This window comes from Phocoena sinus, chromosome 12 (assembly GCF_008692025.1).
Source record: "Phocoena sinus isolate mPhoSin1 chromosome 12, mPhoSin1.pri, whole genome shotgun sequence".
NCBI lineage: Eukaryota > Metazoa > Chordata > Mammalia > Artiodactyla > Phocoenidae > Phocoena > Phocoena sinus.
In genome coordinates, this window is record NC_045774.1 from 69,458,083 (window position 1) to 69,483,101 (window position 25,019).

General features: G+C 42.1%; 1 protein-coding gene across 2 annotated transcripts in view; it reads right to left on the reverse strand.

Moving 5' to 3' along the window:
- Positions 1 to 7,485: 7,485 nt before the first annotated feature.
- Positions 7,486 to 25,019, reverse strand: part of LOC116763678 (small integral membrane protein 8) — a 33,946-nt gene continuing 16,412 nt past the window's right edge. The window contains exons 2-5 of one of the 2 annotated variants that reach the window (XM_032651729.1): positions 23,279 to 23,373; positions 19,472 to 19,579; positions 14,465 to 14,667; positions 7,486 to 8,269 (exon numbers count right to left, since the gene is read on the reverse strand). In XM_032651729.1, the coding sequence (XP_032507620.1) occupies positions 7,834 to 8,269; positions 14,465 to 14,667; positions 19,472 to 19,579; positions 23,279 to 23,373 (842 nt within the window). In that variant the 3' untranslated portion in view covers positions 7,486 to 7,833. The remainder of the gene's footprint in view (positions 8,270 to 14,464; positions 14,668 to 19,471; positions 19,580 to 23,278; positions 23,374 to 25,019) is intronic. The other variant, XM_032651727.1, reaches the window with a different exon arrangement.

Here is a 25,019-nt window from a genome sequence, read left to right on the forward strand (position 1 = left end):
GTTCCTTAGCAAAGTGCTTAACATCTGTAGTCAATAAACATACGCCACAGGGTGCAAGAGAAAAAAGGAACTGAATAAAACAACTTTAAAATAAATGTCAGCAGGCCTCTCATAAGATTAAATTTTTAAAGCTAAAATAAAGTTCTACTCACCACTGACTAAATATACTTTAAAATCTACAAGCAGTAGACTATAATTCACATCCACGTGTATATATATATATATATATATATATATCCATAAAATACTGAAGAAATAAAAATTAATAAAATTGGTACATTCTAAAAATTAGAATCAGTGGCTATAGGATCTGCATGAAAAACGCAGAGCCATATATGACTTGTGATCTCATTTCTGTAGGGATGAAAAATAAAAATAACTAACAGTTACCAAATACTACTTGTTTGTCAAGAAGTCTTTTCAGGCAATCAGTCTCATGTTGATGACTGAACGAGGCAAAGAAAAGGCCTGGAGATGAGACCCAAGGAGTGACTTGGTCACACCCTTCTAGAGTGTCATTCTCCCTGAGCAGCTTGCCTAAATTCCTCAGCAATAGAACAGTGAGGTTTATTCCCACAATGGTCCCATTACTTGGGGGATGCTCCCTGGCCAAAGTCCACTGAGTGTATCTGTGAGACCAGAGAGTATGAAGCCAGACCATGACTCTGGACTCCCTGGAATGGGTGACAGCAGTTGTAGCATTGTCTTTTGTGTCTTCCTGAGGCCTCTGACAAAGAGGCTGGAATTTCCTTGTATTCCAGAAAACTCAGAGATGGTATTTTGTCAAGTAGGAAGCTGTTGGCCTGAACCGACAGGGGAAACAACCATCTACTAGTGGCCACCTAACAACCTCAAGAAGAACAAAACCATATGAGAACTAGGGAAATTTATCTTTGAGATTGTAGAACCCACTTTGCTGAAAAAAAAAAATTTAAATCAAGCTGTTCCTTCACAAATGTGGACAGGACTAAGCACAAAGCAAGAATACCAGTTTGGCTAGCAGGCTACTGATGGCAGATATTACTGCCTTGGCAGTACAACATGACATGACGTCAGAAAATGATCTGTGAGCCCATTATTGCTACTTCTCCAGCCCTCGACAGTGTTATAATGCATGTACTCACTATCCTTCTACCCACTTAGCTGACTTCTCTAAGAGTAAGGACCACTACCTATTTCATGTACCAAGAACCCGAGCATCTAACACGGCACCTGGTATACAGTAGGTTGCTTCCTACTGCATGTTGAATAAACAAAATCAATAATTAATATCCCATACATCTCTATGATTTCTAGAGATGTAGATTCTTTAGAACAGATTGTAGAGCTTCTAGAGATATGTAGATTTCTAGCTGAAATGCATAACTCTATGGATACGTTCTATTATGTAATTAACTGATAATCCTTCAAATGGACCAATAATAGAAATAGCTTTCCTTGGGAATACTGAGTGGGGGGAGAGGGGATGGGAAATACTTATGCATAGAGTGATATGTCAAGGATACTACCTGGTCCTGGAGTTTGTTATGGGTCCTCAGCAGAGAGAGTCCAGTGGATCTTAAAGTCCAGTGGTAGGAAACAGACAGCCAAAGCAGATGGAAAGAGTGCTATGAGAAATAGGAAATATCACATATGGTTAAAAGTAAGGAAAGGCAGATCGCTAAACTCGAATCCTTGCTAATTTTAAGACTTAACATGCAGTTGCTATGTAGAAAAGGATAATTTGAACTTCATTCAATTCAATATTAAAGTGTTTCTATTTAGAACCAACTAGAGTAAAACCATTTGTTTTCAATCCTGCTAGCTGGAATCAGATGGTAATGCGTTGAATGCGTCTGCACTTTTCAAATGGAGTGACGATGCGGAATACCCAACCTCGATGTGCTTGAATTTTTTTTTTTTAATGTTAAACCCCACTTTACTAGAGTTAGTTTCTGGACACATTAACTCATTTTTTTTAGAGAAGAGGGACAATGAATCTCAGTTTGCTTACAAGCTAGGAGGTCACTTTGAATTCTGCATTTCTTAACTGCAAACAGATATAGCACTTGTAACAGGTTATAAATAAACTGGTTTTCAAGCACAGAGCCAGCCCCAACAGTAATAGTACACTATTTAAAAAGACCTAAGGCAATGAATTCCATTTCCAATGGAAAAAAAGAATCATATGGTCTTGGACAGACAATTCTGATGGTTTACTTAACAGTCACTTAGTAGTTCTTCCTTGTTCGTAGAACTTTATGATTTTTTTGAGGAGTGAAGCATTCCGCTTTAGTGGATAAATCCTTGTTAGGCTGAGGCAATCATTATCATATCCCTCTTTGCCATGAATTGTCTTATGAACGGTCATATCAATCTGTTTTGGCAAATAAGTAATTAGGGGAAGGCTGTTACTGTGCTTATGAGAATGATATTTTTCTCTGAAAAAAGATAAATATGCATTAGGAAAATGACCATTTGGGCTCTTTTTCTGCTTCCTCCTTGTTTCGTGAGAATATGATACTTGGTTGCCGTGAGGCAGGAGCTGAATAACGCAGGTGAAGCACTCACGCATGGCCTGGCTTCCAATAACTGGACACAAAAGGCAACGGTTTCTTCTTTCCTCTTCTGAGTGATCTCAGCCAAGCAGAAAGGAGAGCTTATTAGAGGCAGTAGAATGTCAAAACCCTCTGTTCTGTAAACAAACCTGTTTTGTCAAATAGTGTCTACATGATGTCAGTGAAAAAAAGGCCCCCAAAGCTAGAATATGCAGGCTGTAAATAGGTCAAATGGAATCAAGGTTAGAGAAAGACAGTACCAGAGTGCCTTCTTTGTCACATAAATGCCCAGTGATTACTAAATAGCCCGACCTGTGCTTTGTGACTGCTGTGGGGGTGAGGTAGCTTCTCCATCTCACCTAGGGATGCTAGGCACCTGTTTCCCAGCCCACAGGTCTCCCGTCTCTAAAAACAAGGTTCTTTTCTTGGTGGAATGACTTCTATAAAATTTAACTACAGTAATTTCTTAGGGTCCTCAAATTAAGTTCCCAGATGGCCTCCAGGAATTAACATAGCTTCCTAAATATCAGAAACCATGGGAGCTGCACAGACTCCTACTGTACAGGAAGCCTCTAAGACAACTAAGAAAAATGCACTTTAAGCTCTTTGTTTGTTTGTTATTGGCCGCGCCTCGCAGCTTACCGGATCTTAGTTCCCTGACCAGGGATCGAACTCAGGCCCCAGCAGTGAAAGCACCGAGTTCTAACCACTGGACCGCCAGGGAATTCCCTAAGCTCTTTTAAAAGTAACTTTCCAAAATGGTTACAATTTTAATAACTTGCATGGGGCTTAGTATCTAAGATCTAGAGTGGCTTTTCTAGGTATTGTACTCAGTAATTGGTACCAGGAGAGTTACTAAGTGTTCTCAAGACAAGTTATACTAAAAATTGGTTCACTCAGGGAATCTTTCTTTTTGAAAATAGCCTGACTTAGTCTCAATCAGATTTTGTTAGAAAATATAAGTGTCCCACTGAGATTTCAAAGACATACCTCACTTTCAATTTTTCACTTGACATTGCAATTCTCACCTTTGAGCTTCTGTCTCCAGAACCCGCCAGGGACTCTGCCCTTCTCGACACCTGCGTGGTGAGAGGGAGCTCTGGGTTATGCCCCTCCATAAATTCTTCCCTGGGCTCCGCATCAGGAGGGTTCCTCAAGCACATTCAGGGAAGGCTGATCAATTCTTGGCTCCCAGCCCATGCCCACTGGAAGAGCAAGGGTACTGCACAGTAATTCAGACTTGCCTGCTACAATTCCAATGTGTTTTGAAAGCAGTGCACCCCTGACGCCTACTCAGTGTTTACACAGGCACTAAATTAGGCTCTGTGCTGTAGCTGTGGAAAACACATGGCTCTGCAGTCAAACAATTTGTCATTTTTCAACAAGCGACTTTCCTTCTCTGAGTCTCAGTTTCCTAATTTTCAAAATGGGGGTAATAGGAGGCATCTTACAGGGTTGCTGTGAGATTTCAGTAAGACAAGGTTTAGTAAGGAATTTAGTGCCATAGCTGATACATAGCAGATGCTCAGTCAGTGGTCGTTGCTGTATTTTCCATTGTTTCTTTTTTTTATCCACAAGGATCATCCTTATCAGTGTCATGGAAACAAGAGACTGCTGAGGGCTTCCCTGGTGGCGCAGTGGTTAAGAATCCACCTGCCAATGCAGGGGACACTGGTTCGAGCCCTCGTCCGGGAAGACCCCACATGCCACAGAGCAACTAAGCCCATGCGCCACAACTACTGAGTCTGAGTTCTAGAGCCCGCGAGCCACAACTACTGAGCCTATGCACCTAGAGCTTGCGCTCCGCAACAAGTGAAACCACTGCAATGAGAAGCCCGCGCATCGCAACGAAGAGTAGCCCCCACTCACCGCAACTAGAGAAAGCCTGCGCGCAGCAACGAAGACCCAATGCAGCCAAAAATAAATAAATAAATAAATTTATTTTAAAAATAAAAAATAAAAGAGACTGCTGAGAGGCTCCGTACATGGGACTGTGGAAATACGAGGGAGGTCTCATTTTTAGTTTACTATCAGCTTTTTCTGCCCTTTAGAGCAGATTAGCCATTCACTTTGAACTTTAATTCTCAGGGGTATATCATCTTGGAGACATTCAAGCTAGAAAGAACTGTGCCTTGAAGTGATCAAGGTTTAGGATTTGGGTAAGAGTAAAGATACTGTTTCTTCAAATTGGCCTTGGGGCAGGCAGAGCAGAATGAGAACAGAGGACAGAAGAGGTCCCCTCCCCTCCGTGGTTCGTGCTGACTCTAGGCTCTAAGGCAAAAAGCAAGTGGGGTTCTGGGATCAGGTCAATCTGTCCTGACAGAACCCCCTGCGATCACCCCTACAACAAGAGGGCTGATTAGCACTGTGGGGAAGCAGAGGGAGGAGTCCTCTGGTGGGCAGGTCAAGCTGGGATCAGGACAGTAACAAGATCTCTAACTCTGCCCTTATCGGAAGCATCCACATTACTTTAAAAACCCTAACAGAGCTAACGTTGGGATTGGGGTGGGAGCTGAGGGTGAAGTATCAATATAAACAAGGAAAATACTAAAAACACGGATAATTTATTCCAATCTGGTTGAAGCCTGAGAAACTAGATTCCTTTTTCCAAACCAAAACTAAGTCGCCTGCTTTCTTTTTATGCTACGCACTGTATCACTGATACCAAAAGACACACCTTCACTGTGGCCATGAAGTGAATGTCTTCAGAAGATGCTTTCCTTCTGCTTTCCTTCCTTGTGCTCAGCTGCGAATCTGGTGAATGACTCCAATAACTCAGACACACAATCCTAGGTACAACTTCCTTTCACTTCTACAAGGGACAAAAACGATGCCTGACGTAGAGGACAGACCACGTCCTTCCAGTCCTCATTAGAGAAGCCACGAAGACACACACCTGCAGAGTCAACCAACCAGGCACCAAGGCCTTTACATCTGAACAAAAATAATGACGGAAGGCGTGGGCTGAAGACTGACTCTGTGGATTTGAAAATGGCTCTGACCCTTCCTCGCTGTATGACATTGAGAAAGTGACTTGACCTGTTTGTGCCTGTGTTAATGGTTCCTACCTTTCACAGCCTGCTGCGAACATGAATGAGTCCACTTGTGTACGCATGGCTGGTGCATGCTAGCACTCCCCAGTGCCAGCTGCTGTTCTTATCTATTCAAGTCTGCGAAACCCAGGTCTCTCTCATGTAACCATCTGCCTGTGCCTTGTCATATTCTGAATTCCCTCTCTGTCACTAGCTGTGTGCCCTGGAGAAAGTTACTGAATCTCCCTGAGCCTCGGTTTCCCTCCCTATAAATTGGGGGCAGTTATAATTACTTTCAAAAGTCATTGTGAGGATTAAATATTAAGGTTTTTAAAGTGCTTCCCATGTAGAGAAAAGGAAACCCTCCTACACTGTTGGGAATGTAAATTGATGCAGCCACTATGGAAACAGTATGGAGGTTCCTTAAAAAACTAAAAATACAATCACCATATGATCCAGCAATTCCACTCCTGGGCATATAACCGGAAAAGATGAAAAGCCTAATTTGAAAAGATACATGCATCCCAATGTTCACTGCAGCACTATTTACAATAGCCAAGACATGGAAACAACCCAAGTGCCCAACAACAGACAATTGGTTTAAGAAGATGTGGTATATACACAATGGAATATTACTCAGCCATAAAAAGAATGAAATATTGCCATTTGCAGCAACATGGATGGACCTAGAGAATATCATACTGAGTGAAGTCAGTCAGACAGAGAAAGACAAATATTATATGATATCACTTATATGTGGAATCTAAAAAATAATACAAATGAAGCTATATACAAAACAGAAACAGACTCACATAGAAAACAAACTTATGGTTACCACAGGGGAAAGAGGTGGGGGGAGGGATAAATTAGGAGTATGGGATTAACATATACACACTACTGTATATAAAATAAACAATAAGGAATTACCATATAGCTCAGGGAACTGTATTCAATATCTTGTAATAAACTATAATGGAAAATAATCTGAAAAAATATATATATATAACTGAATCACTTTGCTGTATACCTGAAACTAACACAATATTGTAAATCAACTATACTTCAACTTAAAAAAAGTACTTCATGCATGTAAATACGTACATAGTAGTTTTCATGTTATCATTTGTCAAAATGGGCTAACAACCCCCCCGTCCTGCTTATCCCATTGACTGCTATGAGAAGAACGTGCTGGAAAAGGCAGTGTAAAGTACTGTATAAATGTTCTGACTTCCAGCCCCTAGGCAATCGATTAGTATGGACCGCAGTAGTCCTGCAGAATCAGGAAGCTAAGCACTAGGAGAGAGTAGTCCATTATGCAGTTGTAGACAAATCACTACTTTTATCATTAGGAAATCCCAGACCAGTCAATGTAAACAAATCCACCTAAGGCCTGCTTGACAATAGCACTTTTTAATTTACTGAAAACGGCTTTCCAGGTACTTAATTTTAAAGCCACCAATATAAGTTGGTGATTAATAATTTAAGGATGCTACATTAAAGTGGATAGATTTTTGGGGGGCAGTCTTTATGGCTTGGGTTTTCTTCCATTTTAATTCAGTAGATGTTGACATTTGTTGGCCCTGAGCATTGCGGTACAGAATGCTTTTCTGCATTTTGACCTAAAAGAGATGAGTTCCAAGCACTCCTGGGCTTGGGTATAAACATAAGGGGACTCCCCATCCCTGAGGCAAGGAATCTGACCTCTAAAGACATATTTTTCTTTCACAAATGGCAAATATAAGATAGTCCTTTCTGAATTATTTTATATAGGCTTCCCAGAATTTAAGTTTTATCCTATTGAATCTGAGAAACACTGCTTTTTTTCCTACAAAGCTATTGCAGTTCACAAAATAATAATCTTTAGACTAGATTACTAGACATACTGGATTACTAGACACACCTCTCCACAACGGAAACCATCTAAGAACATGTCCCTTTACTGTTTTTTAACTGCAACAAATACTAAAATAGTTAAATGTCTGATGTAAACGTGAGTAAAGCCAGATACAGAAGTATGTTTAGACTTCCAAGAAATCTTTTTCCCTCCTAGTCAGTTTTGACCCCTCTCACTGTTATCTCTCCTCCATCAGACTTGGAACCTCAACGTAGCCTGGAATGTGCTTTTGCATATTTTGGTTTTCCATCAAAATGCTCACAGCTCACTAGTCCGCTGCACATAACCGGGGATCGATAAGTGGTTTTTGAGTGGATTTATTTAGTCTTTAGAACAATGTCTTTTGTAGTGCCATTTCAGATGAAGACTTCTAATCAAGAGTTGCTTGGCTCTCCTGAGTAATAAGACTGGAAGGTATTTTCTTTCTTTCTGGCAGAATAAAATCTGCATGTCCCGGTGAGAGCTTTGGAAACGTATAATTGATGTATTTTTGAAACGCTACCCTGGTTTCCTGTAACTCCTCCTCCAGGAAATCTTTCCAATTTGTCATGATTTCCAGTTGCTTCGCCATAGACAGCAGCTTCCCCTGAGTGCTAAGCAGTTTGTCCATCACATTTCCAAGCATGGCCTGATGTGTTTTCTCTGCTTCTTGAAGCACTTTCTGAATCTCTTCTTGCTTCTGTTTCTGAGCCATGCAATAGTAGACGTTCATTTCATGTTCTTTTTCCTTTATCAGTTGGCTCACACTGTTCTTTTGATCCTTCGTAACTGTGACACCAGCTCTCCGAAGTTCCTCCATGGCCTTTCTACAGAGAGGAACAAGGGTTGAATATTAATAGTTAGATGGATTAGCCACCAAAAAAAAAAGATTTTGTCTTTCACCGCAGATGTAGGAGAAATGCTTTCATGGTTTACATGAGTCACCAGTCTGAGACAGGCTGGTAGAGATGAGCTTTGATTAGATGTTAACAATAAAAAAATATTTTTCAGAGCAGGGAAGGTGCACATTGATTTCCCCACTGTGGGCTAGGGCGAGGCCACTAGTCTAGCGTCTAACGCTAACTTTAGGGACTCGAGTCCACTGTAGTCAGAAAAATATGAATGCAGAGTTCTAAAAAAAAATGAAGAAATAGGCTCAGATTTCCAAACCCCTAGAGAAAGTATTTCTATATATCAACCCAGCTACTCATCTATAGCCAGAGGGGAGGAAACTGTCTCACAGGGTGAGTTTAGCCCTATTCTTGATTCTATCTGAGCAATACTCTAAGACAGAAGTCTCAAACTTTTTGGTCTCAAGATCACTTTTCACTCTTAAAATGACCAAGAAACTCAAAGAACTTTTGTTCATATGGGGTTATATCTAGTGACCCTAACAGTTTTAAAAGTTAAATGTCAGACATTTAACAAACATTTATAAATTCATGTGAAGTATCGATAAATCCATTAAACATTAACATAAAACACTTACCTCGTAGGAAAAATATTTTTGCTAAATCAAAAAACTTTTGGTGAGGGCTTCCCTGGTGGCGCAGTGGTTAAGAATCTGCCTGCTAATGCAGGAGAGATGGGTTCGAGCCCTGGTCTGGGAAGATCCCACATGCCGCGGAGCAACTAAGCCCGTGAGCCACAACTACTGAGCCTGTGCGTCTGGAGCCTGTGCTCCGCAACCAGAGAGGCCACGACAGTGAGAGGCCCGTGCACCGCGATGAAGAGTGGCCCCCGCTTGCCACAACTAGAGAAAGCCCTTGCACAGAAACGAAGACCCAACCCAGCCAAAGATAAAAATAAATAAATAATAAAAATTAAAAAAATAAAAAACTTTTGGTGAGAAAAGCGGCATCATTTTACATTTGTGGCAAAACTCTTTACTGTCTGGCTTAATAGAAAAAAAAAGCTAGATTTTCGTTTCATTTCAATCTGTTGAGATATCACACATAAAACCCTGGAAAACACCACTACATACTCATGAGATAGAGTGAAAAGGCAAATCACATCTTAGTACTATTAAGAAAACAGCTTCGACCTTGGGGACCTGCTGAAAGGGTCTGGGACCATACTTTGAGAAACATTGCTGAATAAATTCATAGGCCTCTGGTTATAATGTATACAATTATATAGAATTTATAGCAGCCAACTATAAACGCAACAGTAACTCAATGGTTAATATATTAACTCAAGGGTTACTCAAACAAGTCTACGAGGCAGTTCAGTCTATGAGGCCCATTTTATAGATGAGGAACTGTGGCTCAGAGAGGTCAAGCAACTTGCTCAATCTCACTTAATTAGAAAAAGTGGCAAAACAAGTGCTACAACCCAGGCAGTCTGGGTTCAGGGCAAATCTCTTAGCCACTGAGATACACTTCTGGTGGATATCTCCTCCTGACACCTAGTTGGAATAGAACCTCTAAAGATTTGAGGATTAAAAAACCTACAAATGTTGAATTCGAGTATTTATGGTTGTTAATAAAAACCCTCCCCTCTCTGCCTCCTAGTCTAATACAGTCCTTCCAAGACTTACCCCAGCTTCTACCCTCCAAGGTGCAGTTTTCTCATTGTCTCTGATTCTTTCAACTTGACTTTCAAACCTGACAGATTTTCCCAATCTGGAGGTAAACATCATTTGTCCTGAGCCTCTCCAGCTGCTATGCTAGTTTTCTCATTCCCTCTCCCACCAACTAGGCTATATCCGTTATTAATAAAAAGGGTCACCATTTATTGAGTACTTACTGTGTCCCAGGGACTGTGCTAAGCAATTTACATGCACTATATCTCATTTAATTTTCACCCACTGAAGCCGGTTCTATTTGTATTTATTACCTCTTATTATTCCTGTGTAACAGGTGAAGAAAGTGAGGCTTGGGGAGACAGTTATTGTTCAATGTCACACAATGGAGCAAATCGGAGAGTTCCTGCCCTTCAGTAGAAAACACTGCCTGCTTCAATAGCATAAGAGATCACTATACATTTCTTATCAGGAGGGCAACACACTGAAAATAACATTTTAGAATTGTTATTCTGATAATATCAGGTAAACTGAATCCGAGTTGGGTGAAGTAGAGAGACCAATTTGTACTATTTTGTAACATTCTGAGTGTACAATGATCTAAATTAATGATGAAAGAGAAAGGGATAGGAAGAAGGAGAGAAAGGGGGAAATCCAAGAAATATTACAAAGTCACAAGTGCCAGAATCCGTTATTGCTAGGATTTAGGGGCTACAGAAAGAAGAGGAATCAAAACCAAGTTCCTGATTCTCAGCCCAGGTCACAGGACAATAGAGGCATAGATAGTGTTCAGAAGGTGCGTCTACACAACCTTAGGATTCAGGCTGATGATTTATAACTTTAGGATGTTGGTGAGATTGTGGAGATGATGATCAGAGCCCATGGGGCTTAGATCAGAAGGCACTGGAAGGCATTTCCTTGAGCCGGCCCCAAATCCCCAAGGAGGAAGTTACACCCCTTCTCCAGAACCACGGCTCCATCACAAGCAGGTGTGAGCTTCCTACTAGGTCAACCTGGTTTTCTCTGGACCCACACAGAGGAGGTGTCCATCTAAGGGGCTGACTAAAAAGCTCCACCAGAGCTGATCTCAGGTACATCTGCTCAAAGTGTACCTTAGATGACACCAGCTCCCACCCTCCATGACAGCCCCCTTTAAACTCCTTACTACCGAAATCTGTTCTCGCTTAAAGGGATCTGATATTTTTTTAAATGTCCTTTCCAACTTTCGCCAGTTATTTTCCCAGTGTCGGTACAGCAAAAACCAACACTTCATTTCTCCATAGGCAATTCCTAAGTTACGCAGGGATCTGTTTCCAAAATTCATTTGTGCATCCAATGTTTGGAGAAACACTGAACGTAGCAGATCATTTGCCAGGTGAGCCCACAATGAGCTATTTCACTTGAACTACAGGGCTCTTAGCACTATTTTAATTAGCCATAACCAGTGTGCTTATAAGGAAAATATATTCTGATGTTCCACCCGAGACGCTGGGAACCTACTGCACCTGGTCTGCGGGAGGATTAGTGCTACCCAAGCTGGGGCGGTAGACATCAGACGGGGCGGGGAGGAGAGGAGGCATCTCCAGAGTCCAACCTTCAGCAGCGCGTTTGTATCTCTGGGGTATTAATGCTCCCAACTTCCCGTAGCTCCGCCTCGTTAAACTCCCCACCTTCCCCTCCATGTGTTTGCTCATGCTGTCCCCACTCTTTTCAGTCCTTCACAAATGGGACCTCCTCCCTTCTCTCTAGGGCCCAAACCAAGACTAACTTCCTCCAAGAAACCCATCTCACCACACAGCCCACACACTCTTTGCTTGATCTTTCCAGGACCGAGAACTCCTCCAGCACCCATGTGTTCTTTGCACAAGTCCCTCTAGCCTTGCTCAAAGGGGACAGCTGTGCTTTAGTTACTTCACATAATATTGAGGCAAGAGCCTTATTCCTCAGTGCCCGAGCTCAGAACCACAGCCCCAGAAGGCACTTGAGGAACCCTGGTGAAGCGAGCAGGGTGGCGTAAGGGAAGGTCACAAGCTTCGGTATCATACACACCAGGGTTTGTATCTTCTCCAGGTGACCTTGGGCAGTTGCTTAGTCCCTCTCTAAGACTCAGTATGTTCATCCGAAGATACGAAAGATGACTGAATCCCCCAGGAAGGGATATGAGGATTCAATGAGAAGCATACAAAGGGCCTTGCATGTTCTAGTGTGGAATAAAGGGCAGCTGTCACCAGGAATTACAGCCATCACCACACACATTCCTGAGCAGCCACTTCAGTCATGCCTTTGCCTTGGGCAAGTAAATACTTAGAACCTTTCCGAGCAAGATGTTTATTTCTTTTTTCTTTTTTTTACCTTTAAGAGAAAGAGTACAGCGTCTCCTAGATAATCTGTTTAGAACTCAATCACCTCAACCCACAAAGAAAGTTTTGAGCATTTAACAAATTTGTCACAATATGTAAGTATTCTGAAGTCTTGAGTGAAAGTTTATAGCCAAGTAAGAGATCCACAGTGGAATTCTCAACAGTGGCCCTTCTCCATATATTAATTTCTGCAAATGCTCTAAAGAACACTGGAATCTAGCAATGTCTCGAAATAAGACCTGGTGTGCTGCAAAGTGGGTTCAGCTGACTGGAACAAGCTTGAACCTTTGATAACTATTTAAAGAACACCCACCATGCGCTAGGTTCTCCATCAGGCACTTGGAACACATCAATAACAAAATGGACATTCTAGATGGATATACTTAAATAACAGGCATGGCAGTTCCCTAATCTTAGTCAACTGGCTTAATGAAAGGTGGCTGTTGAACCTAACAGAGGAAAGGGCCAAAGGGGGACAAAAGCGAAAGAGGGAAGGAGGAAGCAGGAGGCTGCCGGTGTGTGTGAAGAGAGGACCCAGAGGCTTCTTCAGGATGGACAGAGCTCCTGCAGATGGAGGGTGGGAAGCAGAGGGAGAGGAGAGCCACCTTCCACTGCTTTGGACCACAACTCACACAGGAGCTACCGCCTTCTCTAACTTTCTCCTGAAATCCTCTTTCCTCTTCCTCCTCTGCCTCACAGTGACTTACAGCCTGCGTAAGAAGGGGGGACCACCGAAGAAGCCGCGGCTGCAGGCTTCATTCCTATTTATCTGCACCCCCTACAGAATTTTACCTTTGGCCCTATTCTAAACAGTTCTAACAAGGACAATTTTACCCATTAATTATATACAAATAGATTTGTTAACTCAAGTAGCAAAGCAAGAGACAAGTCCTAGCCCAGGAGGTGGAGTACAAAGGTTTCAGTTTTGGTCCTGCTGCTTCAGCTACATGAGCTTGGTCAGGTCTCTGAACACCTGGAAACCGAGGTTCTCTCTTGGCCACTAGGGCTCCGGACTGCTGTCCTGTTCAAACTGGCCAATTCCATCAAATGTTCATTACATATTATAAAATGGTTCCTTTGGTATTTTTCACACATATATATATGATCCAATTTACGTAAAAATTATTTCAGATTATGCACATATATAAGGCTGTAAATACATCAAAAGGGCACAGAAGGATACAGACCCCGTTCTTTAAAATGATTGTCTCTGGGAGACAGGGACGGGGTAGGAAGCAGTGAGTTGGGACTTCGCAATTTTTGCTCTCTATATTTCCATAAGATCAACTTCGTTTACAGCATTATGACTTGTGTAATAAGAAAAAGACCAAAAGTAACCCATCCACAGTAGTGTATGGTATGGGCTAGAGAATGTGAAGACTGACTTATATGTGTCTGTGGAAAAGTATTTCTTGATTCCTCTCTGTCCCTAAAACTGGAGATATAGAATGAAAAACACAATTTTTAGAACAGTAGTTATCTCGCAAGAGGGGGGAAAGGAAGGAAGTGTAGTTGAGGAAGAACATGGGACTTTTTAATCCCTTCAGATGGCTGGTAGGCCCTTGAGTATTCGTGTTATTTTTCTTTAAACCACACACACACACGTGCGCACACACACACACACACATTCTACAATACACTATATATTGTTCTCTATGTTTGATATATTCCATAATAAAAATGTAAGAACAGGGCTTCCTTGGTGGTGCAGTGGTTAAGAATCCGCCTGCCAATGCAGGGGACACGGGTTCGATCTCTGGCCCGCGAAGATCCCACATGACGCAGAGCAACTGAGCCCGTGTGCCACAACTACTGAGCCTGCGCTCTAGAGCCTGCAAACCACAACTACTGAAGCCCATGCGCCTAGAGCTTGTGCTCCACAAGAGAAGCCACTGCAATGAGAAGCCCACGTGCCACATTAAAGAGTAGCCCCTGCTCACCACAATCAGAGAAAGCCCGCGCACAGCAACAGAGACCCAATGCAGCCAAAAATAAAAATAAAAAATAAGTAAATTTAAAAAAAATGTAAAAACACAAAAGCTGGGAAATATCCACCTATGTGCTTCAACCTTATCCCTTTCTCCAAGTTGATTCTGACAGAGTAAGACACTGATTTGCAGAGATGCCCCCTGGAGTACCTTCTCTGGGCCTGGATCTCCTCCTGGGCTATGTGCCTCTCCTGGGCCCGGGCTTCTTCCACGGCCTGGACTTTCTCCTGGTGGCACTCCATCATGATCCTCTGGATCCTGTGGACCATGCGTTGCTCGGCAGCCAGGCGTTCTCGCTGTAGTTCTGCCTCCATGTTTTGATGCAACTCGATCTTGGTCTTAGATACCATTTCCTTAAGCAACAGAAAAACTAGGTTTAGGTGTTACAGCTTTGATGTTTAAAAACGTTATTCAAATCATAATTCATCTGCCTGATGGAATGTACGCCAGTTAAGCCTAATGATTTAAAAGAAGAGTGTATTTAAAAATGAAGCAGACTCACAGATATAGATCTAACTAATGTTTACCAGTGGGGAGAGGGAAGGGGGAGGGGCAATACAGGGGGTGGGGAAAAAAAGGGGATTATGGGGTTGTATGAAATCATGTGTGTGAAACTTCTGAATATTGTAAAGCACCATAGAATTTAGTCTTTCATTCAATAAAAAAATATTTTTTTTAAAAAAGTAAAGGAATACAGAAAAAAATGGAAAAAGAAAAAAAACTGGAATGGCATATCCATACCATGGAATATCACATGGCTATTAAAAGGAAAAAATAAAGAAGAGTGTATACTATATGGAAAAGTTTCATTTATAATGATGTTAAGTAAAATCAGAAATGCAAAAGCTAGCATAAAATACGTATATAGATAATATTGTAAAGGAATTGCAAAAAGAAGAGTAATTGGGTCACAGGTATTTTTTCTTGATTGTCCAAATATTCTATAGTGTCCTATTACCTTTATCCATGATTAGAAATACAGAACATGATACTGCTTTAGGAAGTCAGTCCTGGAAAATGGCAGAAATAATGACTATGAGAGTCTGCTGGGTAGGAGGACACCTGAGGCCCGGGCAGCAAGCACTGCACACAAACGCAGTCACAGGAAGCTGCCTGCCAGTCCCCACTGTCGTTCTGGAGCATTCCAGCTCGTTCGAGCTGAGGGGCTCTTCCTCGTTGACAAAGGGGATGGGAGCAAGGGCTCCACTGCGCCAAGGTAGAAGGACCTGTGGAGGCTTCAGCCAAGTAAAAAGAGGAGGCACTTGCCAAACCAGGACCTGAGGGAAACAGGCTCCCAAGGAAAACCCTGTATCGCTGGAAATGTCCACCGACAGCACGGTGTGACAGGCACAGTGCTAGGCCCGATGCTACAGACAGAAGGAGGCTGGAATCCGCCTCGGGACTTGCTGCCTAGCAGAGGAGACCCAGACCCCATCCTGCAACCAGTGGTTTAACAGAAACACATGCCAGAAAGGAGGGGCAATTAATTCCATCCAGGGGTTTCAAAACTTTCATTTAAAGGTCAGTTTGTATCTGTTTCAGGGATAAGAGAGAACATAAAGAAATAAAGGTGCTCAATATTCTGTGATAACCTAAATGGGAAAAGGATTTGATAAAGTACAGAAACATGTATATGTATAACTGAATCACTTTGTTGTACACCTGAAACTAACACGACATTGTAAATCAACTCTGCTCCAATATTAAACAAAAATTAAAAAAAAAAAAAAAGAATAGGGGCTTCCCTGGTGGCGCAGTGGTTGAGAGTCCGCCTGCCGATGCAGGGGACGCGGGTTCGTGCCCCGGTCCGGGAGGATCCCACGTGCCGCGGAGCAGCTGGGCCCGTGAGCCATGGCCGCTGAGCCTGCGCATCCGGAGCCTGTGCTCCGCAACGGGAGAGGCCACAGCAGTGAGAGGCCCGCGTACCGCAAAAAAAAAGAATAAAAACAAAAGAAAATAAGTTATTTCACAGAGTGAGTCAGTGGAACAAAAGCAGGATTCTCGCCCACCAGCTTCTCGCTTCATTGCTGGCTGTGATGCTGGGGTCTTTCCAGAGATTCATCAGTTTATTTTCCTTCCAGAAACGCCGTCCAGGCTTATAAGACAGTGAGGTTCCTCCCTCCCTCCTCCTCCCTATCTCCCAGAGACAATCACTGAGCAGGGAATGGAAGGTTCTGCTACAGGTAATAAGCCTGAGTCTCTATGTTGTAGTCAGAGGCCGTTGTTTAACGTCTTAGGGGATATTTTAACTTCTTAGGGATTATTTCTGGGTTTTCAAGTACATTTTCAGTAACTGAGATTGCTGAATGGTTGAACCTTAGATAGATGTATTATCATAATACATTTCTATTTGAATCACAGAATTTAAAAATGACACACCAGCCCTTTATTTTGACTGGGTTCTGAACAAGGATTCAGAGAATTAAACCCTGTCCCTCTTTTATGTAATGGTTTAGTAAAACCAAAATCATTTTACTGCCTCATACAGCATGTCCAATACCTATTTAAAGCTACGAAAAAATAATTCAATGACCTACTGTTTGGTGGTGTTCTTACTCAATGGAAAGCCTTCCAGTTAAATTACTTTTACTGAAATGCATTTTGAGTGAATCCGCCTCTACCTGGAGAGCCTCATAAAATCCATCCTCTTTACTGTGCAGATGTTTGACAGACCTTCCTTTATTACACAATGCCTCCCCCATGAGAAGTTTCTCTCAGGTATCACATGGAGGAAGATCTGGGCCATCTGAGTACCGGATTTGTTTTTACCTCATGGACATGGTGATTCATAGCACTTTCCTCTGTGCATTGACTGTCAGAAAGCTCAAGGGCCAGCTATGGTAACTGCACAGGACCTTGTGGCATACAGACATTTCTAAGTTTCGGATTCACACCTGACTTCATTCTATTTCCTACTCTCATTTTCCCTTAGCTTCCATTTTATTATTTACTTTTTAATATTATTGTATTTGAATAAGATAATATTAGCACCGTTTCAAAATCCTATCTGTCCATTGGCCAAGACCTGGAAATTTTATTTAACAGCAAACATCTGACACCCAAATTCTTAACATCACAGAAGAGCAATACCTGGTGATTTCTACGTCCCAGAATGTAATGCTGTTTGGTTCTAGAAGAACTTGGTTTTCTGCTCTCTATACGGGTAATCTCAAACTTTAATATGAGAGAATATGTGTGACTTTATATGTGCTTATATCAAACTTTAATATACGTGAGAATCACACGGGCTGCTGGTTAAATACGCTGCCAATGACTCTGTAGGTCAGGTGGAGCCCAGGAATCTGCAGGTAAGTAGGCTCTAAGGAGGTGGTTCAGAGACACCCCCTGAGGAGCAATAGCGATGTCTGTCTGGGGACCCTACAGCTGAAACAACCCTCCACATCCCTCTTAGACAAATCACTCATTCATCATCATAATAAAAAAAAAGTCCCTGAGACTTTTTTAGAATAATTTGGAAAGGTCAACCTCCCTCTTTAAACTTTCTTAGGACTTCTTCTATTTTAACACTAAGTGCATCAACTCAACCCAAAGACTATATGGGGTACCATCAAATTACCTAGAGCAAGACTAGGAGGCAAGCTTCCTTGCAACAGGCATCACATCTAAGCTACCCTTGCCTCATCACACCCTAATGCCAGGAGTGATATTTAAAATGTGGATCCTCTGGCTACAGCACAGGACAGGGTCCTAGAGGCCCACCCCATGGAAACGGTTGCCCCTTCAAATTGCTGGGCTGCGGGAGGTCCAGGGTAGTGAAGGTGTTAGGGGTCCGGGGAGTGGTGATTTATCAATTGATAGAGGAGTATTTCACTATTCAAGAACCAGTGTGGCCGTTCCAGTCCCAGCTAGCTGAGCAGCAGGCCTATCTGGACATGCTGTAAACGCTCCTCCCGTTTCAAAGTGAAATCAGGGATGGCCGAGGGAGCCAAGCAGGGAGGATCAACCATCCCTTAGGATCCCTGGGGTGGGGGTCCCTTTCCTGCCAGAAAGTTTTCTGAGGACAGTCTATTTAATCTCACCTGGTACAGAGCTGATACATGGCAGGTGCTCACGGCTGAAACGAGAGACAAAAGGGCCCATGGTCCCTGAACTGTTTATTCGTTATGTTCTTATTGAATTAGGCCAAACCTGGGTCCACACTTCTGCCACTTTCCCTCCAGCCTCTGCCCAGGAATCATCACACCTGCATCGTGCCCTGTCCTGTCCCTCCTGTGACCCACGTGTGAAAATAGTTCTGTTTTTTCCTTTGAGCAGAGTTTGGGACTGAACTGTGTAAGGAACCCCTGGGTCTCTCTGCCTGGACAGTTTACTGACTACCCAGAGTCGTGTACTGGAACAAGTTACAGGCTGGAAAGAGTTCCCCTCATTGTGTGACCTCTGGTCCTGCAGGAAATACCTGAGAAACAGAGGTCCCTCTTGGCATCGCGGTAAATGCAAACTTAGGAAAAAGGATGCAATCAGAGAGCTCAGGAGAAGGGAGAGAAGCGCCTGCTTCCTCTCTTCAGCCCGTTTTCACATTTACAAAGTCAAGGCACCATGCTGGCACCAGGACAAGGGTGGTAGCGAGGCAGACACACCTTTATGAAGGCTGCAGGCAGATGGTGATCAGATATTCAACAAGTAATCAATCCTCCAATCTACTTACTATGCCAGTGCTAGGTGGTGATGCTGTTAAAGAGGGCGGGGTGACAAGGACAGTGTATGGCTAGCAGGACAGAGCTGATCAGGTAAGGTCTCCCTTGACCAGTGATGCCTGATGTCTGATGAAGTGCAGGAAGAACATTCTGGCAAAGTTCCCAAGGTGGGAAGGAGTGTGGTGCATACAGGTTTGAGGGTCCAGAAGAAGGGGACTGAGAGGAGGAAAGAGAGCCAGTGGCAAGGGATGTAGGGTCCGGCAGGCAGGGGTGCCTCCTTCATACCTTAACCCCATAAAGGTTTGGGTTCATTATATCAAAGGCCATTCATTATGCTTCATTATGTCAAAGGGATTCTCTTGCACCCATGCATCACTGTTGCCACGGAGTCCAGCATACTTTGTGTGAAAATCCTGGGCCTCCCAACCAACCTCCATGGAACACGCCAGAGCTTTTTACTAAAGTACCGCTAAAAAGACAACAAACAAGCCACTATAAAAACCTGTAAATCTTTTTGATGTTCCTCTTTCAGAATCTGGATTTTCATTTTGTGCATGTCATTTGCTTCTTCAAGGGCTTTCTTCACTGCTTCTCTTTGGCGTTCATCTGCCTTTGAAAGAGTTCATTTATTAATATGTATCAGGTTTTCATGTTTAATGAAAACTAGCAACCACCCTGGGGCCCCTGACTACTGGCTCTGTTCCCATCTCAAACCTCCCATAGCAATCTAGACCTCAGCCAGAGATGCCCTAACACGGCCCAAACCGTGGCTAAAATCACTGTTTCAGGAATTGCTAAGGAGAGCTTTACTGCAGGCTGCTGGGTTGTCTTTTTTCTTTGGCACTTTATTTCTTGCTTGATTGACTATCAAAGTCATGTATGCTCATCGCAGAAAATCTGGAAAATACAGAGAAGTGGAAAAATGCACAAAGCCTGAAATTACTGAGAAGGGAGGCTGAGTACCATCCCAGATCCCCTGCATCAGGGTCTTCAGGAAGAGGTTTCATTATTTTATTTCAAGAGAATGCCCAGAACATTAGTCACATTTAAATTGTATATTGTTATATTTAAATTGTACATTATTCACAAAAGCATTCTCTTGTGTTAGGGTAGTTAATGACTCACAATCAATTTAAATTTTATTATTATTGATAAGGATATATGTCTAGTAAGATTTTTATTTCTATTACCCTTTGCACTGAAGCATTTTGTACTTTCGAAGTACTTTAATACCAAGCTTTTGCTGGGACTAATGCTGGGCAATTCCAACACTCTTTGCTATGATTACTTTATAGAGAAACCGAGAAATAATGTTCTAGCACTGTGGGTTGTCCCGCTCTCAAGGAGCACTAATTTTCTTTAGGAAGTCACGTATGGCATTTTCTCTCTAACTGGAAGAAGTGGGAGCTGGAGAATTGAGATTCTGCATCGCTGAAGTGTCTGGGATCTGACCATGAGCCCCAAGACCCTCAAATTGCCTCCATGGCCCTCGGCAGTCGCATGGACAAAGTGTCAAGGACTTTGGAGCGAAGGGGAGCTGGGAGAGGGGGTGAAAAGGAGCGTCAGCTATGACGCAGCATTTGGAAAAAACAGGCACTTAGGGGCATTACACACTACACAAACGAATGGTCTACTATATATTAAGCAATAATAAACAACTACAACAAGAATGTCTTTTTTTTTTTTTTAACATCTTTATTGGGGTATAATTGCTTTACAATGGTGTGTTAGTTTCTGCTTCATAACAAAGTGAATCAGCTATACATATACATATGCCCCCATGTGTCTTCCCTCTTGCGTCTCCCTCCCTCCCACTCTCCCCATCCCACCCCTCCAGGCTGTCCCAAAGCCCCGAGCTAAAATCCCTGTGCCTTGCGGCTGCTTCCCCCTAGCTATCCACCTTACTACGTTTGTTAGTGTGTATATGTCCATGACTCTCTCTCGCCCTGTCAAAACTCACCCTTCCCCCTCCCCATATCCTCAAGTCCGTTCTCCAGTAGGTCTGTGCCTCTATTCCTGTCTTATCCCTAGGTTCTTCATGACATTTCTTTCCCTTAAATTCCATATATATGTGTTAGCATACGGTATTTGTCTTTTTCTTTCTGACTTACTTCACTCTGTATGACAGACTCTAGGTCTATCCATCTCATTACAAATAGCTCAATTTCATTTCTTTTTAAGGCTGAGTAATATTCCATTGTGTATATGTGCCACATCTTCTTTATCCATTCGTCCGATGATGGGTGCTTAGGTTCTTTCCATCTCCGGGCTATTGTAAATAGAGCTGCAATGAACATTTTGGTACATGACTCTTTTTGAATTTTGGTTTTCTCAGGGTATATGCCCAGTAGTGGGATTGCTGGGTCATATGGTAATTCTATTTGTAGTTTTTTAAGGAACCTCCATACTGTTCTCCATAGTGGCTGAACCAATTCACATTCCCACCAGCAGTGCAAGAGTGTCCCCTTTTCTCCACACCCTCTCCAGCATTTATTGTTTCTAGATTTTTTGATGATGGCCATTCTGACTGGTGTGAGATGATATCTCATTGTAGTTTTTTTTTTGCGGTACGCGGGCCTCTCACCATCGCGGCCCCTCCCGCTGCGGAGCACAGGCTCTGGACGCACAGGCCCAGCAGCCATGGCTCACGGGCCCAGCCGCTCCGCGGCATGTGGGATCCTCGTGGACCGGGGCACGAACCCGTGTCCCCCCAATCGGCAGGCGGACCCTCAACCACTGCACCACCAGGGAAGCCCTCATTGTAGGTTTGATTTGCATTTCTCTAATGATTAATGATGTTGAGCATTCTTTCATGTGTTTGTTGGCATTCTTTATATCTTCTTTGGAGAAATGTCTGTTTAGGTCTTCTGCCCATTTTTGGATGGGGTTGTTTGTTTTTTTGTTATTGAGCTGCATGAGCTGCTTGTAAATTTTGGAGATTAATCCTTTGTCAGCTGCTTCATTAAAGATGATACAAATAGATGGAGAGATATACCATGTTCTTGGATGGGAAGAATCAACATTGTGAAAATGACTCTACTACCCAAAGCAATCTACAGATTCAATGCAATCCCTATCAAACTACCACTGGCATTTTTCACAGAACTAGAACAAAAAATTTCGCAATTTGTATGGAAACACAAAAGACCCCGAATAGCCAAAGCAATCTTGAGAACGAAAAAAGGAGCTGGAGGAATCAGGCTCCCTGACTTCAGACTATACTACAAAGCAACAGTAATCAAGACAGTATGGTACTGGCACAAAAACAGAAAGATAGATCAGTGGAACAGGATAGAAAGCCCAGAGATAAACCCACGCACATATGGACAACTTATCTTTGATAAAGGAGGCAGGAATGTACAGTGGAGAAAGGACAGCCTCTTCAATAAATGGTGCTGGGAAAACTGGACAGGTACATGTAAAAGTATGAGATTAGATCACTCCCTAACACCATACACAAAAATAAGCTCAAAATGGATTAAAGACCTAAATGTAAGGCCAGAAACTATCAAACTCTTAGAAGAAAACATAGGAAGAACACTCTATGACATAAATCACAGCAAGATCCTTTCTGACCCACCTCCTAGAGTAATGGAAATAAAAACAAAAATAAACAAATGGGACCTAATGAAACTTCAAAGCTTTTGCACAGCAAAGGAAACCATAATCAAGACCAAAAGACAACCCTCAGAATGGGAGAAAACATTTGCAAAAGAATGTCTTTTTAAGATTTTTTTTTTTTTTTTTTTTTTTTTTTAATGCGTTACGCGGGCCTCTCACTGTTGTGGCCTCTCCCGTTGCGGAGGACAGGCTCCGGACGCGCAGGCTCAGCGGCCATGGCTCACGGGCCCAGCCGCTCCGCGGCATGTGGGATCTTCCCAGACCGGGGCACGAACCCGTGTCCCCTGCATCGGCAGGCGGACTCTCAACCACTGCGCCACCAGGGAAGCCCAAGAATGTCTTTTTAAAAAGGTTTTAATCCCATGAGAATAAAGGGAGCAGGCAGGAGTCATCCACACAGAGGGGCAATTTAGACAGAAGGAAGCGCCTGATGATTTCTACTTCTTACTTAGCACCTACTGTGTGCCGGGCACGTTATTTCATTGAACTCTCTCAATAATCCTACAGAGTATTACCGTTCCTCTTTTACATTTGAAGACGCCAAGACTACGGAATTGAAGAACTTGCTACCCTGGTCCCACAGACACCAGCATTCAAGTCGGTTCTGCCTGACTCCACTCTTTCATACAAATCCAAAACGTGAAAGAACCACAAAGATGCATTCAGGTTGATTTCCAACTTCCTTTACCTTAGCCCATATGTCAGCTTCTGCTTTTGCAATACGTTCTTTGAGTACAGCTTCTTGAAACTGCTCTCCTTTATTCAGAATATCTGTCCCAATATCTGTGTGTTTGAAGAGAAAAAAGAAATCACAAATATCCACAGACTGTTTCTTGGCTTTCCTTTTCACTGTTATCGAGTTATTTATTAGAGTTATCTAAGAAATATATCCTTTCAGGAAATGTCAGTCTTTAAAGATACCCATGAAAGGGGTAAGTTCTTCCCTAACTGATTAAGAGGGAACTCACAGCACTGTGTATTAGATCCAGTCCACAGGGAGGCAACTGGGGAAGTAAAATAAAAAGTAAAAAAAAAAAGTAAAATAAAACTACACACCAAAGAAAAAAAGTACATGTAAGGTTTGCACCTGAATTAACAGTATTGATCCAACACCAATTTCCTGGTTTTGACAGTGTAGCAGCATTATGTAAGGCATCAATGAGAGAAGCTGGATGGGAACTCTCTGTTCTATTTTTAAAACTTATCAGTCTTCAACTATTTCCAAATAAAAAACTATTAAAATATGTAAAAAATATTTTAAAACTTAAAAGAAAACCCCACAAGCTGAGGGCTGCTTCTGAAGGTTCTAATTTACTGGGCTTGTGTTGGATTAGTATTGTAATAGGGAAGAACAAATCTGACTCCATATTAGATCTGTTTCTTTTACTTTAACCTTTGTATTCTATTGTTTTGCTTAGAGTTAAGAATGTTGCCTATAGCCTGAAATTTACAGGATAGCCCATTCTCAAGGTTCTGACCTTTAAAGGTGTTAACACTTCCCCATTCATATAGAGATAAAAAGTTGCAAAACAGAGAATAAAATTTGTCTTGCTGGAGGTTACAGTAACATCATGACCTGACCTACCCAGACAGCTGCAAGAACAAAGGATTCCTGCACCAAGAAGTCTGCAACAACCAACCACCCCCCCCCTTTTAATATAAAAGAAGCCTGATTTCTGAATGGGGTACCATGGTTCTCTAGGACATTAGTCTGCAATCTTCTGGGTCTGCTGGCTTTCCAAATAAAGTCCTTATTCCTTGCCCTGAGTCTCCTGATTTACTGGCCTGTTGTATGGTGAGCAGAACAGGTTTGGACTCGGTAACAGTATTTTTTTTTAATGGGTAAATTTGCTTTATCAGATAAATTCACAGTTAATGCAGAATTTCACTTTCTTAATTTATATTAAAGATTAAAGATAATGTATCTTTATTATACATTCTAAGATTTCAATTATTTTAAAACCCACTAATTCATTTAATATTGCAATTTGCATGGCAATAAACAATGAGTTCTAACTTTCTTAAAGGTGTCTATAGCAATTTAAAATACCATGAGTCTTCTTTTCAGTTTGTAGCACCTGACTTAAGACCTTTATAAAAACAGATTTTAAATTCATTTAATGTACTCATTAAGATTCATTGTCACTGTTTCTCTTGTAAGGAAAACAAATTTCAATTGCTATTTCCCAGACTATATTGAGCAATGGTGTATATTATTTTCAAATGGTTAGAATTTTACTCACATAAATTTATAGCCAGAAAAAGAACTCAGCCTCTCTGAATGCCTATCCACTCAAAACAATAATGAAAATCATGTATAAAATGGATTTGAGGGTCTGACCTCCTTTTTAACACTATCAAACACATTCCAAGTATTCCTAGAAAATATTTTAAAATATATGCAAATATTCTACCATATGACAAACCAT